Raw genomic sequence first — 18388 nt, forward strand, 5'->3', positions numbered from 1 at the left:
GGCCAAGTCTGATTTCTGCTTCGGGGGATTACCACTTGTCAAGGATCATGCACAACCAAGTCACATCTCTTCTTGGGGGGATTACTACTTGTCAAGGATCACACATAACCAAGTCTCTGTTTGGGGGTATTACCAGTTGACAAGGATCACACACAAACAAGTCTCTTCTCTGCTTGAGGGGATTACCACTTGTCAAGGATCACGCACAGCTGAGTCTCTGCTTGGGGGGATTACCGCTTGACAATGATCACACACAACCAAGTCTCATCTCTGTCATCCATGACCGCCTCCTCCAAGAAGGGTCACATTCGTCAGTCCAAGTTGCTCTCTAAAAACCAAGAACTTTCCTTTCCACAAAGGCTTTGTAAGTATGTCAACTATTTGATCATCAGTCGCAATATGATGGAGTCTCACTGCTCCTCTCTGCACCATATCTTGGATTTAGTGATATGCTGAGACTAGGCTCTCTTAGCTTTAGCTCCCTCCTATACAATATATAGTTATAGTCTTGGATATTATGCCTTAATAAATCCAGGTCTAATGTGTCCTACTACTAAGTGCATAGAATGGTTCCACCCAGTAGTCTACTTGCAGCGGTGACCGACCCGTCGCAGGGGTCTTGCTGGGCGATGCTTTCACTAACTGAGACACGTTGTGTGAACCCGACTTTCACCATATCTTTGTTAATTCGTATTATTATATACGTAATTATTAAATCTCATAATTTCGATTCAAATTGAAAGAATTATAGCTATTATTCCGGTCATTCTTTATAAGAGGGAGGTACTTGCTCTTTAATCAATTTGTATTGGTAAGAAAGAACCATGGCTCAAAACACAAGGGGAATCAAGGACCCGATCGGTCTGTTTGTTGAGGCTGATGTTCTACCTTTTGTTGTTGGTTCCGCTCCACTCGATTCCCGCTCCGATGCTGGTCAGGCATTCCGTCCGGGAAGGAGGAATTCCAACTAACTAATTGGGCTATTTGAAATGCGAACATCTTTTTTCCCAGCTTCTTAGCGAATGGAGTACGAAGCTCAACATCGGAAGAAGTAATTGGTTAGGTGGATCAACCTGCTTACGAGACCAATTGAGATGAAAGAACCAATAGAATTAGTTGGGATTCTAGCTAAATCGGTTGGGTTAGCCAACTGGGAACATAGAGTTGGAGAGAGCCTCTCCCCTTAGATAGAAAGTGCATATTTGAAACCTTCTCTTTTCGTATTATAATCTTTAACGTGAGCCAGATGGGCACGAAAATAGTTAACATCAAGGTGATTTTTCCAAAGAAGTGTCAAGCTCTTACTGAGATGGAGGACCCAGGCCCATTCCCAAATTGACAACCAGAGGCAGATAGTCCAGAGCTTTTCTTTCAATCAATGGGGCTCAATAACAACCAGGGGAGAAATATATGACCAACCAAAATATATGGACCAACCATTCATCGTGTCTATGAACCAGGGGGTATTTGGCTATATGTACAACTGGGGTAGTTTATATGGCCCACTAGCCATTACCCTCATTCTTACTACCTAAGGCAGAACCCTCCTTCCTTCCATCGGACATTATCATTTCATACTTTTTGGATCGTTACGTGCCTTGAATGATCTCAATGTGCTTGGACTTGTCATGGAACACGAGATTTTTAGCAAGTCGAATCCCATTCTTATTGTCACAATAAATTATTATTGTATCCAATACATGCTCAAACAACTCTCCAAAGAGCTTCCTTAGCCATACTGTCTCACAGCTAGCCATGCTAGCAACAATGTAGTTGGCTTTAGTCATGCTAAGGGCTACAAAGTTTTGTTTTATGCTCATCTAGGATATCTTGGCAGATCTTAGGTTGAAGCAACACCCAGATGTGCTCTTTTTGTTAGTAGAGTTATCAACTCAAACAACATCAGAGTGCCCATGTAGTCTTACATCTTCGATAGTATATCTCAATCCAAGATTGATGGTCCCATGCCGGGGCCTTAACATATGCTTTGCAACAATCCAGTGTGCATGTGATGGCTTATTCATATATTAGCTTAGAGTATTGACTGCAAAGCATATGTTCGGTATAGTGTTCACTAAGAATGTCAGTGGCCCAATCAGTTGTGGATAGAAGGATTAGCCAAATCAGGTCTTGCAGCGTCACCACATAGCTTCTTGAAATTCATCTCCATTGGAGTATTCGTGGACTTACATTCTGTCATGCCAAATATTTCTAGTAGCTTGACAACAAATTTTCCTTTAGAAAGGAAAATTTCACCAGGTCTCTGCCATACTTCTAGGCCCAGAAAGTAGTGCATGAAATGAAGGTCTTTCCTTTTAAATTCAGAAGCTAACTCCCTCTTACACTAGAGGATAAGAGGTTCACCACCAGTCAAAAATAAATCATCAACATATAATACCAAAATCAAAGGCATGCCTTGGATTGTTTTGAAGTAAAGATTTGGATCAACATTGAAGTAAATCAGGGTTCCATTGAAATTTTCACCATATATGTTGAATCTTTTATGGCTCTAACATCTCCTTTTGCAAAATTATCATCAAGTTTTCATCAAGGAACCTTACTATAGCTTCCTTGTCTATTTATCTCCAATTGATTGAAAGTTGCTAGGGTTTTGATGAAGAGAAACCTCATTGTAACCTTTTCTCTCTCATAACTTTTTTTTCAATAGGTCCTCAGCCATAGACCTCGCCTTTGACTCCATTAGCCCCTTGATTAAGAAAGGCACTAGTCCACTAGTGTGTTAATCATCTTAAAAATAAAATTAAAACCCTGAATTTTTGTAATGTTTTCTAGTGTAAAATAGGATTATCTCATGGAAAAATCTGCATTTAATAGCAATAAATACTTTGGATCTTATAGTCCTAGGCTTAGGCTTTGCATGTACTAAATTGAAAAAGTATAAATATCAATTTTGATACATTTTCGACCATTAATTAGGGCTAATGTCTAAGGACTCATTGTTGTTTATTGCATTTTCAGCCATTTAAATTTCTTGTAATCTATTTCCTTGTTTATCCATTAAATAACCTTGTATTTTTGCTTGTTTATGATCAATTATAGGCTATTTTGTTTATTGTTGTCATAAAGTTTGCATGCAGTAAATTGTGTTGGTAGCAACCCTAAGTTACAACAGAAATTGGTAATTTAAAGGTAGCATGTGTTTGGGAACCTATTTGAACCTCTCTAGGACTTATCAAACCCTCTAGATTTAGCCATATGGTCTTTTGAACTTGTTACCTTCAAATTACATCTTGTCTAACCCAAAGCCTTACTTACTGAACATTATCCTTGGGTGATTTTATTAGTAGAACCCTTAGAGGGTATTTAGCATGGGAGTACTTGGGTTATTTAATTTCTAAGATTTGTTAGGGACACCTCCCTTGTGGGGATAATATCCAGCCACACAACATTAGGGAAATAGTTGCTAAAGTAACAATGGTGATTGATCCTTTTGTTGCCCTTAACTTAGAGTACTTTGTAAGGCTTTGCACTAAGGTGCTGCATTTTACGATAACAAGTGCATTGATCGTTCTTGAGTAATGTTGGTTAGGATAGTTTTATTTTGAAAACTGTGGGGTTGACGTTGTGCATATCAGGCTAGAGTTGAGCAACCATAAAATAGGAGATACAGGGGTGTCTAAGAGCTACCAGCAGACACCCAACCAGGACTGTCGCTACTCAGTCGGTCGATAGAGGGCCTCATGAAAAGCCGTTGTTTCTGGGGAGATGGTAGAACAATTGCTAGAGCCAAGCGCTGACAATGAACGAGAGAGTGTCTAGTTGAGGCCAATCCAATAGGTGTAGCGACATAGAGAATTGGGTCGTTAGCAGCGCGAGTGAGGCTGAGATAGGGGTGTGTAGTTGATAGAGAGGTCAGGGTAGTGGTTGTAGATTCATAGCAACATAAGTAATAATAAAAATTCTTTGGAGAGATCTGGCAAAATGGCTGCAGCGAGTCCTCGGTACAAAGACAGGTTAGACAGAGTGTCAAACTTCCTACCTTGGAAGGCCATGATCACTTTGGTTGTCAAAGAAAATGATCTCTTGTAGATTGTTAAGATTGAGATCCCAACGCTGTCAAATCCTTGGGAGAAGGCTAACTTAGCAAAAGGAGAAAAGGGCGGAGAGGGCACTCTTGAAAGTTGTAAAGGATCATTTGACTCCTCACTTGTTCGAGAAGAAGATAGCCAAGGTGATGTTCGATGCCCTGGTAGGATTATACCAAAGCAAAACAATAAACAGGAAGAAAATATTGAAGGATACACTCTGGACCACGCAGATGACCAAGTCTGAGTCATTAATGAGTTATTTGATGAAGATCATGTAGATTTGTGATAAACTTGCAGTAGTGGGAGAATAGGTGGAAGACAAAGAACTAGTAAGTTTGGCGTTGAGTGGGTTCATCAATGGAATTTGTGCTCGAGATACACTACCCACTTATGATAGGATAAGGGATGACCGCATACAAGAATACATCAGGTAAAAATCAAAGGCCAAGATCAACAAGCAGGTAAATGACGAGAACATGGCTTTGATTGCAAAAGGCAAAGGAAAGAGCATGAGAAGGAGTGAGGAGTCAGCCTCGCAGTCGAAGAAGAAGAAGGACTTGACTAAGGTCAAGTGTTTCTCCTGTCATAAGACAAGACACTATGCTTCAGAGTGTCTAGAGAGGAAGAAGGGAGGAAAAGACATAATCAAATATAGTTGTGTCGATAGAAGCTGAGGAGTATGCTAGGAAGTTTGAAACATAGTTTGCACTTGTTTCCTACGTTTCCTCTAACACCTTACCAGTCAGTGCATGGATACTAGATAGTTGAGCGACAATATATATGACAAGAGCATGAGCACAGTTCACCACCACGACTGAGTGAGACTCATAATTGAACAATTGTATTCCAACTTGAGTCAGGAGCCAAGATGGAAGTGAAGGACGTGCTATGGATGCTAGCAATTTAGGTGGAGTTTGCTCTCATTATCAATGATCAAGAAGAAGGGGATTGGTGCAACGTTCCAGGATGGATAGGCACTGATCAGGCCCAAGGGATCTATCTCAGATGGTGGCTATGTCATTGGAGTTAGAGAGAGCAACATGTATAGGCTAAAGGGCAAGCTATTCGAGCAATGGCAGGAAGCAGAGTAGTGACAAAGAATAGGGAATAGATAGCTTTGAAGGTTGAACAACTTAGGGAGTTAGCCTTCAAGTTCAATTAGCGAGGAGCAGTCTGCAGTTTCCTCCAAATTTGTTAAGAATATCTCTTGGTATGAGATTACCTTACAGGATGTTTAGGCGCAAGATGCTTCTAGGAATAAGTTCATAGGGAGCGAGTCTTCAAGGATGATGGCAGGGAAGTCTTCCAGTGTAGAGGGAGAAGCCATAACAGTGAATTCTAGGGGGTCAGAAGTACCTCCCTCTCTAAGAGGGAGTGTTGATGTTTGTAGCTTGAGTAGGTACTTTTGCACATGCCTATGTGTCTAGGTGTTCAGGAAGTGGCCCATGATCTCCTTGGAACACTTGCTCAAATGTGAGTAAACTACTAATGTAACTTAGCCTAAGTTTTAAACTTAGGAAAAAAGCATAATTATTATGTTGGCTAATTGAGCTAAAGAATCTTAGGAAAAGTAAGGTAATTACTTTAGTGATTATGTTTTAATCTCAGCAAGTGATATCAACTGAGACAAGATCTAATCTTGACTGTTAATCACTTTGGGGATTAGGGTTAGGGTTAGGATTTAGCTCAATATAAAGTTATAAAGCAAGGCTATGGAGATGGGAAAGATACACTACGCAGTAGCATGAGACATTGAAAGAGGCTTCTCAGTGAGTGTGTTGGGTCTTAGGAAGGGGAAACAAGGAGATCTTGATCAGCCAAGGAGGGTTTCATTAGATGGATCAGATCCAATGTTGTGTATTCTCTGAGTTGGGTCACAAGAGCCCAAGTAAGTTTGGATTGTTAATGAAAAACTTTGATTGGGCAGAATCTGTCATTTTTAAGAGATTGGTTATTTTATTTTTGCTTTTGTTGAATGTTAAGAACTTAGTAGTGTAAATTATTCAATAGATCTGCAATCTACTAGGTTAATGATTTACCGGGTGCTAGGTTTTGATAGAAATCTAACATTTCATCGTCCCACGTGTTAAATACATAAATCTGTCATCAACATCCAAAGTTCTACGATTCTTAGCATCCTATAGTGAGATCCTTTCCCCAGTATGGAGCCATTGTTGACATTGAATTTTCCCTAAGTACATTCAGTTTTAAGCTTCAACATAGTCGCAAAAATGTCTTTTGGTTCTAGTCTTTGAGATTAGTTCAAGCTTTATTTCTAGATATTTTTAAAGTGACACAAGGAACAGCATATTTGGTGCTTTAGTTCTATTTTTGTAGGGTTCTGATGCATGCATGTTACATTCAACACTTGAAGCATGTGTGGGAGAGTGATTGCTTCAAATGGATACTTTCCGATTTTGAGATCAATTATTTTGGGATAGTTTCTATTTTGAAAAAAAATATTTATTTTTCAGCAATTGGGTGTAGTTTTGTCTATCAATCTGGTGGTTTTCTGAAAGGGTATTCTTCAATTTTCAAATTTGATATTCTTGGAAAGTTTATATCTTGGAAAATCAATTAAGCTTATGGATATCCTTTTTAGAGAAGAGCATGTGTACAACTTTTGGTGATGATAAGAGAACATCTATTTTTAGGGTTACTATTTTTAAAAAGTGCTGTACATGGATGGGTTCATGCATTGATGTAGAGGAAAATGCAAAAAATTCTAGTCATTTCAAGAAAGTGCAAAATTGAGTTATAATGTCTAAAATTAAGTACAAGTTGAATGAGTTGCACATGGAATAATGGGTTATTTATATTTGTGAGTCCAACAGTAGAGCAAGTGGGTTAATCCATGGGTGATAATTTGGCATGCTTTTATGAGGATGAGGCCATGCAAGCTTTGGAGTTATTTTGAGGTTACTTTTGTGTTCTTCAGGAGGAAAGGACATCTTCTTTGACATTCAAAGGTTGCTTGACCAGCAAGTGTGAGCACGCATGCAAATTTATTCTTGGTGTTTGTGCTGTTGTAGTGGATGAGGGCTTTTATTTTACCCTTGAGGATTTACATGTGACTAGTTACTATATGTTATTACATGAGTTAGACTTGTTAGAACAGGCTGGAGCTTTTGGTTGCGTTCTTGAGACAAATTTCATGCATGTGTGGGGCACTTCTCTTGTGTTGACATTTGAGGGCTTAGGTGAGGATCAGACCGCCTAGAGCAATGGATGCTATTTTGGACTGATTTAGAATCCTGTTAGGGTTTCTATTCAGGGTATTGTGATGTTTAGGGATAATTCATTTGTGTTGATCCAGTTTCATTCTATAAGAGATGGAAATTTGTTGGATATACGGCTTTGTGAATTTTGAATCCTCTCATTATCCATTCCTTGATTTCCATACTCCACGTTGTGATGCCTTTCATGTCAAAATCTTTGAACAAGTTTGTGATTGAGTGTTGGAACTGCACCCTAGCATTCACTTTACTTTGTGCTTGAGTGTTGTGAGAGTAAAGTACTTATGTAATAATACTAAGTTCCCTTGAGTCCTTTGGATTGTTGATATGATATACTCAAACTTTGTATTTACATCTCTCAAATAAAGGAGAAACTCTTTTAGTAGGTAACTCTTTGTTATGGATGAATTTAATGTTTTGATGTGGAGCTTCAAGTAACATTTGTTTGTTCAATTTTCTTCTTTTTTTGACTCCACACCCATTTGGTAAAAATAACAACTTTATTTTCTGATTCTGTGTGTTCTCTTGCAGATCTACATCAATTTTGTCACAGATCTAGATAGATCTATTGCAATGGAAAATTTTGATTTAACATTCTTAAGTGTAAATATGAATCATGATTGTACTTGTCGTTTTCAAGTGTTTAATGGCAGAAATCCGATTGAAATTTCGCCAAGTAAAAATTACAGATTTGAAGTCTTTTGCATGGTGCAATTGAAATTTTTTGACTTCAAAGTCTAGATCACTAGAATGTGACCCTGAGGCTATCAAGCATTAGCCTAAAGCAAGAGGAACCATGTGAGGTGACATTGGCTCTTTCCATAAGTTCATTCAATTCCTTTGGGACTAAATTGCCCAAGGGCGATGTTAAGTGATAACATTATGGTGCCCTTGCTGGGGAGTGAAGTTCAACTCCTTGTGAGTAGTAGATAAGGGCTCTTGGACAATTGGTGAACAATACATACTGTGAAGATTTCATTGTTCACCTAGTGACTCCTTTGTTGAGTGATTGAGAGAGTTTGTATGTATAAGGTATTTTGAAATTGATCTGGTAAAAAATAATCTGTCTTTGCAATTCATGCAAATCACATGGAGAAGCTTTGTGAGATATATGAGAAGTTGAATAGGATTCAAAAGTTAATTTCGGGTTTAAGTCCATTGTCTTTTGTGGAGCATGTGGGGTGCCTCAGAGAGGATGCATTTAGCAATTTCCAGTTGTTGCTAACTTATTTGAAAACTATGAAGTAGATCAAGAGCCATGTGAGAACTTTCCATTGTTTCAAGATGAAGATGAGAATTGTGAGATCCAGGAAGAAGAGTTGAATTTAAGCATGAGCTGTTGATTCTTTCAGTAATGAATCTAGATTTGAAGAGGTCTAACAAACCAGCAAGGGAGTTTATACCTTTGCAGTGCCTTCCTATGATGTTGCCAAACAAGAAGAACAACATGGAGGACTTCATCTGGCTTTGGAAATCAATTATGATATGCCTTCCTTTGATCATACATTTGATGATAAGGAAGAGGAGGATTATCAGAGGGTTTATGAACCTCATATTTTTTATGATATGCACTTCGATGATCCTGTTTATGATACCGATAATGAGGAAGAAGAGTTGAGTTTATAGCTTAATTTGTTGTCTCATCCGAGTGATGGTTGCAGATCTAAAGAGAGTGCGGCAAATTAGTCGAGATGTTTTTAATCAGCATGAGAGTCCATTGCTCTTTCCCATGAAGATGCCAAATCAAGAGGAATAGCCTGCCGGGTTATTGTGGCAACATGAAGAACATCTTTTGGATTGGCCAAAAGATGATTTCTCTGATATTGTGTAAATGATTGCAGCCACTAATTTTTCTGAATAGCGGAAGAGGTATACTAATTTGGTAATCCCCTAGTGTAATTTCATTCCTGAACTTGATTCTCAGTTTAATCACTAGTTGGATGTCAACTTTCATGATGATCTTGTTGAATTGTGGATAGCGAAGGTATTTCAGAAAACAGTTAAGTTTTGGCCTTTTTGCTTTCTTACTAGTGACTAGCCATGGTTTGAGTTGTAGACAATAGCATGTTTGCCTTCTAGTTGTTGAGCACATGTAGGCACTTCATATAATGAATTAATTGCATGATTGGTTTTATTGGAACTTTGATTATGGTGAATGGTCTCATAGGATTGACTGGGTACATTGTTGGCTTCACTGACTTGTTGATTATATTGATCAGTCACAAGTCATGTTGGTTAGGATAGGTTTATTGTCAAAAAGTGTGTACTTTCTAATTTTCTTTAGAAAAAAAGAGAAAAAAGAAGTATTATGTGTAGGTTTTGAGTTTTCCTTTGTTTTGAGTTGATGTTCTTCTTTTTCTTTCAGGTTTGGTATGTTTGGTTTTTCAATAATTGTCATGTTGACACACTAGGCTGCTAGGACTGGTCAAAAGCTGTAGGAATTCTTTTGCATGTCTCTTGGTCTATTTATAAGTTACAAAGAATTATTTTGAGTTACATGGTTAGAGTTTTTCTCAGGAACAAGGTCAATCTTGGTATGGTAGGTTGACCGTTGTATGTCTATATGAGTTCCAGAATCCAAAGGTCACCTTGAGTTGAGGGAGCCAAGTTAGAGGTATATCAGGTTTTTAGGGTCATATCTAATTGGTTAATTTGATTGATTGATTTGTTTGCACATGTTTGGTCACAAGCTTTCATCAACATCTAGAGTTATGAGATTCTTAGCTTTATGTAGTTGGGTCCTTTCCCCAAGATGAATCATTGTTAAGTTTCAACACCTGTGAGAAAATATTTTGGTTTGATAACAAATCAGGTTCGATTTGTAGGGATTTTGAGAGTGACACAAGGAACACCATGTTCATTTCTTCAATTTGGGGTTTAGTTATATTTTTACTAGGGCTTCCATGCATGTACGGTACATGCAACACTCAGAGCATGCATGGGACACTGATTGCTTCAAATGGGTACTTTCTGATTTTGAGATTTGCTATTTTGGGAAAATTTCTTTTTTTAAATTGTTACTATTTTAACTTTTAAGTAATCAATTGTAGTTTTGAGCACCCATCTAGTGGTTTTCCAAAGGATATTTTTCAATTTTTGAGTTTTATATTTGTAGAAAGTTCCTATTTTTGGAAAACAAATAGGTTTTGTATGTAACCTTTTTGGAGGAGACCATGTGTGCAACTTTTGGTGATGATCAGAGAATGTCTAATTTTAGGGTGTCCACTTTTATAAAGTGGTATGCATGGATGCGTTCATGTGTTGATGTAGACGAAAATGCAAAATTTTCAAGAAATTTTGAGGAACTGCAAATTAGGTCAAAATTAGGGCATCATGTCTAAAATCAACCAAGGGTTCAATGAGTTGCACATGGAGCAATGGGTTATGTTTCTTTGCTAATGTAGGTACCATGCTGTAGAGCAATTGAATCAATCCATGGGTGATATATTTGGCATGCTTTTGTGAAGATGGGATCATGCAAGCTTTTGAGCTATTATGAGGTTGATTGTGTTATTTTCAAGACAAAAGGAATTCTATTTTTGACAATTTAAAGGTTGCTTGACCATCAAGCAAGTATGAACATGCATGGGAGTTTCTTCCTGGAGTTTGTGTTGTTTTGTGGATGAGGGCTTACATCTTATCCTTGAGAATTTACTCGCGACCATTTAGTGTGGTTACCAAATGAGTTTGACTTGTTAGAACGGGTTGAAATTTCTGGTTTCCTTTTCGAAACTAAATTCATTAATGTGTGTGGTGCTCTTCTTGTGTTGATTTTCTCCTTTATTAGGGCTTGAGTGAGGATCAAGTTATCTAAAGCAAGGCACTCTCTTTTGGATTGATTTAGCAATCTTTTGGTGCTTCTATTCTAGGTCTTTTGATATTCTAGGATAATTCATTTGTATTGCTCCATTCTCATTCCTTTAAGAGATAGAAATTGATTGAGATGGGGATTGACAATATCTTGATTCATTTGATACTTCATTCTTACAGGTCAATGCTCCACCTTTTGTGAGTTTTCACGTCAAATCTTTGAATCATTTTGTGATTGAGTGTTGGGGCTTCTCCCATAGTATTCACATGACTTTATCCGTGAGTATTGTGAGAGTAAAATTCTTGTACAATGACTTGATGCCCCCTAGATTCTGAGAATAATAAATATCATACTGGCTCAAAAAATAAGTAAACCTAACAATTTTATTCGCTGGTTTTGTGTGTTTTACTTGCATACCCAAATAATCTGAAGTGATTATTGCAGATTTACAAAGGGTAAACATTGATTTAACATTATTAATCAGAAATATGAACTATATTTTCTGTTCTCAACTGTTTCATGGTTGAAATATGAACGATTTCGGAGAATGACGGGAAAATATTTTACAGATTTGAAGACTTCTGTAGGGTACAATTAAAGAATTTTTAATTTCATAATTGAGATCACTAGGTATGCCCTCGAGGCTATCAAGCACTAGCCCAAAGTGAGAGAGATTCAGCAATGTATCATGTGACATTGTGCCTTTCTTTAAGTGTTACTGAATTCCCTTGGGACTAAATTTTGTGTGGCCAATTTTGAAGTTCTAAGCAAGATTTGGCTTTGCTTCTGAATGTCAAAATCATTATCTTGCATCATGATGTTGAGTCCTTTTCTCTTAGTGTGTAGGCACATATGCTTGCCCTTTTGGGATTTTTAAGGTGGGAATTCCTTGTCATCCTTGTTGCTCATATGATATAGTTTTGACCTATGATGGCCCCCTTGTTTCTTTTCTTTCCTTGAAGAAATAACTTTATATTCCATTTGAGGAATATATACATTTTAGTCCTAGAGGGACTCTAAGACAAGGAGGCTCAAAGCCATTACAAGGATATACGCATTATGAGCTCAACGTGTCACAGGTGAGAATTGAACCCTGGTGGGGAGGATAACAACATTTCTCCTAACCACTTAAGCTTCATCCAATTGACTTGACCTATGATGTACCTATTTGTTCCATGAAGTAATATTAGCAACATTTTAACAAAAGAAAATGGCCAACTTAGGACTCAAAGACCTAATTGGTCTAGTCCAAAAGACGTGTGAAAATTCCTAGTCTCAAGAAACCCCTATTGCAGCAAATCTGAATCTACTGCACCTACTTGATTTTAATATACATTATCAAGTTATTCTTTGAATACTGAAGCAAATTACTTCTGCAGTCTACACTACTTAAAATTTGATTACATGAAACAGAAAAATGAGCAAAGAACAAGATACATAGGACACAATTATTTTTTGACAAAATAGTCCCCGGAAAACCCAATGCGGGAAAACGGTGCAGCAGCTCCGAGGGTTTATTATTATGTTATGTAGGAGAAAATTCTAAGTACAAATCTTGGATGCTCAACTAGCAATCCTTTACAGAGAAAATACTGGACAAAAGACTGGTGAAATAATCTCACCCTGTCACTAGAGAATCAGTAATTAATTGATCCTCAGCTCTGGAGGCTTTGCGTCACCTTCAGATGGCCTCTACGTCAAACTGCGTCACCCTGGGCAGCTTTTGCGTCACTCCTCCTGGGTATTACGTTGCCTCTCTTTTTGGATCCTCTGTTGGCTGAGAAATTGACTTTCTTGCCTCTAGTCTCACACCTTGGCTTCCGGCAACTTGAACTTCGAATTCCCTCAGCAGAAACTCGACTTCCCCTCACTGACTGTGCTGCCTTTGCATCAGCACTGCGTAGGCCAGTGTCAGCCCTCCTCTAGACGTCTTTTTGTCCTCTCTCTGCCTTGTATTCTCTGGAAATTCCTTCTCCCGGATTCTCACTGCCCCTCTGCTACAAGATCTCCCCAATTGATTTTCCTCCTGAGAACTTCTCACCTCAGAAAATCAATTTGCTCAATCTCTCTGTGTCTCTAACTGAACCCCAAGCCTCCTTATACTTTTCTCGTTGAGACTTCAACGACCGAGATTAAGTCTCTAATCAATGGCTAAGATTAAAACTTGACTTGATCCGCCTTCTAGATCATTCTCACCCATATTTTGATTAATACCCATTAATATTTTAATTTTCCTAAGTTTAGACTTAGGAAACCCATTTAAAATATTAATTATTTTAATAAAATACAATCGGGGTGGAATTTCACCAAACGGTTTCTAGGTTCTTTAGAACTCAAGTGCCTTAGCCTCTTCATCAATTTTCAAAGCTAGAGCACTTCCGATGCTACCAAAAACTAACAAGACGTGCATGAAGATTTTATCAACTATCCTCTTTAATATTACCATTAATTTCCACATATGGGAAATAATGGTAGTTGCATAGGATATAAATACTAGTCCATAACCCTCATAAGAAAGCTTAAACTAGTAAGATAACATAGGCAACCTGCAATACATCTATACAATCCAAACTTACACGTTGTATGGTGGTTGCCTACCTTAGGATAGGTCAGCCCTTGTCAATGCATATATATCTTCTTTGAGAATCTACGAGATTCTTCTTTTTCTTATAGAAATATTTATTCTTTTCTAAATTAGAAGGTTTTTCTTTAAAAGATCAAAGATGCAATTTATTATTTCATTTGTTTTTGTTAAAGGTTTTCTCTAGAAGGCTATAATAATATTTATGTTGGTTCTACAAGGGGAATACGTGTCCACAAGAGCTTTTGCCATCCTTTGGTATCAAAATTTACAAGCCTTGCTTTAGGAGGCTAGATTGAACCTCTATAAGCAAGTCTAAAATGTATTTTTCTTTAGGAGTGACTCTAGTGTGCAACATTAGAAATAAGGTTTAGGAGAGATTAACACGACTAACTTGTGTGCTCGTTCCACTGTTTATGGTCTCCTAGATGCTAGAAGTCACTTTGTGACTGTTCCTTTTGGGTCCTAGTCAATTCCATGTCAAGGGAGTTGACCTCATAACATATGTTTATGTGTGAATAGCTCACAGGACCACTAATTATAGGCTCCCATTGCAATTTAGCATCGTTTCTTCGTCATTTATTGATTATTTTGGTCTCTTTGATAGTGAGAAGGAGTTGTAAGTTTTTTTCTTCGACATTCGTTAGCTTAATTGGGTTTTTTCCTTGTTTAAGGTAAAATTGGCTCTTTTTCTTAGTTTGTAGAATCTTTCTTAAACAATGATAAAGGATTGAACAAAGAGAGAAGAAAAAAGGTGGAGATTTGGAGAGGTATATATTTTGATCCCAATCTGTATGTGGTTGCAAATAATTTGCTATTATATATGTTTCTATAGGAACAAACACCTCAACATATTAATCCTAGAGGAGATTCCATCTAGTTAATTAGGAAGGGAATAGTAATTTATTCAAGTTTTCTATGCTTTAGTTGAATATATAGTTTTTATATGTTTATTGCACATTTATGTATCCATAGACTCTTTTAGTGAGTAATGAAATTGCATCTCCTTCTGTATATCAACACATGAAAATTCTGGATATGTTGCAAAATTATTTTAAACTAAGGGATTTATGATATTTGATAGAGAGATTGTTTTGATAGCCAACATGATTTATAGATAATAATTTAATTTTTGTAATTCAATATATTCATCAATTATTATTGACTTTATCTTGTCGTTGTTTGAGTAGGTATGTTGTCGTCAATTTGGCAGCAATCCGAGAAGAAATGCAATGCCCTATTTGTTTGGGTATGTTCAATTTTATTTTATTTAATATTGTATTTGTTTTTTGTTTGCATATATCATACATGTTTTATCCATGTTACAACAAAGTCTAGCACCCTTGTATGATGTAAAGTCCCAAACATCAAAGGGATAGTCTTGTGCAAGTCAGAAATGCAACCCATTGTCACCAAATAATCACTTCCTCTCATTTTTGGTTGGCTCTTCTTCAACTCAAGGGGGACCTTTCCTAAGGATACAATTTCTAAGGCTATAGAGAAGAGGCATGAGATGATATATTGAAGAGTTAACCTCAGCAAAACAAATGACAGTAGTATAAGTGGAAGAATGAATGGTGTGAGAATGGAATAGGAAGGAAAAACCCAAGATCAAGTGCCTAGTCAAACCTTGTGAAAATGAAGTCAAGGAAGTATGGATCAAAGAGGGAAATTGCAAGAAGGTATAAGGCAATAGAGGCTGCTATGCATGTGACTGATCAGTCTTAACTTGCTGAAATTTATAGCAGAAAATTACCTTAGAAGGTTAGGGATGCCACCCAAAATATGTTAAATTTCTAATACTAGCCAGATTTATTTTCTCGCGACAATTGAATTTATTCCCAAAAAATTATTTGTTTACCCAAATAAATTACTGAATCACCAAAAAATAAAATTGATGTTATTTTTAACTTCCAGAATAAAATATATGCAACAGAAATAAACTAGAGAGATCAATCACACATTGCAAAATAATTCACCTACAACAATTCTCCATCATTTAATTATCTAGAAAATATGGGCTTTTCGACCCACAGAGATACAAGGAAAAATACAAAACCCCGGAACCTGTAACACGTCTCCCTCAAAATGAATTCAGCCCAAGGAAATCGACCTCTAGGAAATTAGCCTTTGGATGAATTCGGCCTGGAGAACTCGGCCCAAATACTCAGCCAACAACTCGACTTGCACCCTCCTTGCATGCCACTAATGTGCACTAGGGAAAACTCGACCCTCCAGCAACTCGGCCTCCTCCAAATAAAATCAATCTCCCTCTAGTAACTAGCCCTGCAATCTCCTCTTACTCGACCCTCCTAGATTCTCCCTAATCCACTCGCACTTCTTCTTTGCACACCTGGTCCACAGAGCCACTCACACTTAGAGAAAATCGCTTTTTCTGAATGATGACTCAATCACTTCACTTGTGTCTTCACCTCCTCGCTAGGCTCGCTTTATAATCTTCATTGAGTCCAAATCCCTAACCCTAATCTCCCTTCTAGAACCATCTTGGAGATCAATAGTTGAGATTAAATTATTTATCCTTAGAAAATAACTCAATAGTCCACAGTAATTAATTTACTTTAATTATTGTACTTTTCTTAAGTCAGACTTAGGAAAGAAGGTATAAATCACTTATTCCACCAAGCACGCACCTAGAAGAGGCAAATGATGTCCTCCACATGCTAAGACACCAAGCCTGTGTAGAAGACCTTCCAAAGCTACTCACTTCAACACTCCCTCCTAGCAAGGAAGGGATTCTCCACCACCCCCAACTTATCTCGATACTTCACAAACTTCCCTTTCACTATAGGCTTAGTGAGAACATCTACCACCTACTCCTCTGTAGAAATGTATTGCAATCTCACAACACCCCTCTGGACCCTGTCTCTGATGAAGTGATATCTAATCTCGATATGCTTGGACCGATCATGAAACATAGGATTCTCAGAGAGCTTAATGCAACTTTGATTATCATAGTAAATCATTGTTGGCCCCATCTACAAATCAAATAATCCTGCAAGCATCTTGTGAAGCTACACCGCCTCACAACTCGCCATACTCGCTGCCATGTACTCCTAAACTGAGTGCCACTAGTTGTTGCTTCCTATTGAACCACAAGATCATGGCTGATCCCAAGCTTAAAAAACATCCAGATGTGGACTTTTTGTCCACCACGCTCTTTGCCCTATTAGAATTTGTGCCCTTGTAGCTCCACTCCACCAACTCTGACATATCTCAGTCCAAAGTCTATTGTGCCACGCAGGTATCTCAACACATGCTTTGCTGCCACCCAATGAACCTGTCTTGGGCTGACTCCACAATGAACTAGTTGAGTGTCTGCATAGCAAAATATATATCAAGCCTAGTGTTGACGAGAAACATCAAGGAATCTATCAGCTGCCTGTATAGTGTGGGATCCACTAATTCACCTTCAAAAGAACTTAGCTTCTTCAGGTTAGTAATCCTCGGTGTAGAGATAGATCTACAATCCTCCATCCTGAACCTCCTTAAGATCTCAACTGCATACTTGCCCTGCCTGAGGAAAATCTCTCCTGGCTGCTGCCACACCTCCAATCCCAAAAAGTAGTGCATCAAGCCGATGTCCTTCATGTCAAACTCCGAAGCAAGATCCTCCTTACACATCTCTATGAGCTTCTCCGATCATGTCAAAAAGAGACTATCCACATACAATACCAACATGAGTGTGTCACCCTCAACAAGTACATGGTATAAGTTAGGATCTGCCTCACTTTTGGTGAATCTGAAACCAAGAAGATATCCATCAATCTTGGCATACCATGTGCATGGAGCCTGCTTCAGATCGTAAAGGGCCTTCTTCAACCCGCATACATGGGAATCTCTCTTATATACCTCAAAGCCCTAAGGCTGCTCAATATACACCTTCTCCTCAATCACTGCGTTGAGGAAAGAAATATTCACATCCATTTGATGTATCCTTCACCCCATCTTTGAAGCAATGGACATAACTGCTCTAATGGATGCATATTTGGTGATAGGTGTGAACTTTTCCTCGTAGTCCACTCCCTCCTTCTAGGAGAATCCTCTCACCATGAACCTTGTTTTATACTTATTGATACTGCCATTAGCTACATGTTTGGTCTTATAAATCCATCGACAAGTGATCACATATTTTCCCTCTGGTCTTGGCATGATGTCCCATACTTCATTGCTCATGATGGAGCTATACTTCTCTATGATAACATCTCTCTAGACCTGCTCATTTATAGTCTCCTCAAAAGTGGAAGGTTCTGATTCGCTGACATTGCTTGTTAGTTGTTATAATTGGCAACTAGGGCCAAACTCCATGTGGGTCATCTTATTAATGAAAGCTGAAATTTTTCTTGGATCCCTCTCATTGAGAGGTGTAGGATTAATTTAAAGATCCGATTTCGATAAGTATTCATGGAGATATGAATTTATTTGTGTTATGGGACAATTCGTCAAGGTCGGCTAGCAACCAAATATACCCCACTGGTGCTCAACGTTTTAGAATAAATAGAGGTGGTCTTCAAGTCATTTCAACACACTTGGGATCTCTTCCTCTCTATACTTGTCTTTGGGTTTTAGTAGGAGGAGAGATCCCAAGGGATAACGCTGCCCTGATCCAGAAAGCCAGAATTGCCGGAAAAGCCGGAAAAGCCGGAACTGCTGGAAATGCCAGAACTATCAGAACTGCCGGAAATGCCGGAAC

General features: G+C 38.1%; 1 protein-coding gene across 4 annotated transcripts in view; it reads left to right on the top strand.

Moving 5' to 3' along the window:
• LOC149187912 (putative E3 ubiquitin-protein ligase RING1a) overlaps nucleotides 1–18388 on the top strand; it is a 155012-nt gene that overhangs the window by 63439 nt on the left and 73185 nt on the right. For all 4 annotated transcript variants that reach the window (XM_089411496.1, XM_089411493.1, XM_089411495.1 and 1 more), the window contains exon 4: nucleotides 14868–14926. In XM_089411496.1, the coding sequence (XP_089267622.1) occupies nucleotides 14868–14926 (59 nt within the window). The remainder of the gene's footprint in view (nucleotides 1–14867; nucleotides 14927–18388) is intronic.

Source organism: Pinus tabuliformis, chromosome 3_1, assembly GCF_031772625.1.
Source record: "Pinus tabuliformis cultivar Carrire ecotype Pingquan chromosome 3_1, CPIR1, whole genome shotgun sequence".
In the NCBI taxonomy this organism is placed as follows: Eukaryota; Viridiplantae; Streptophyta; class Pinopsida; order Pinales; family Pinaceae; genus Pinus; species Pinus tabuliformis.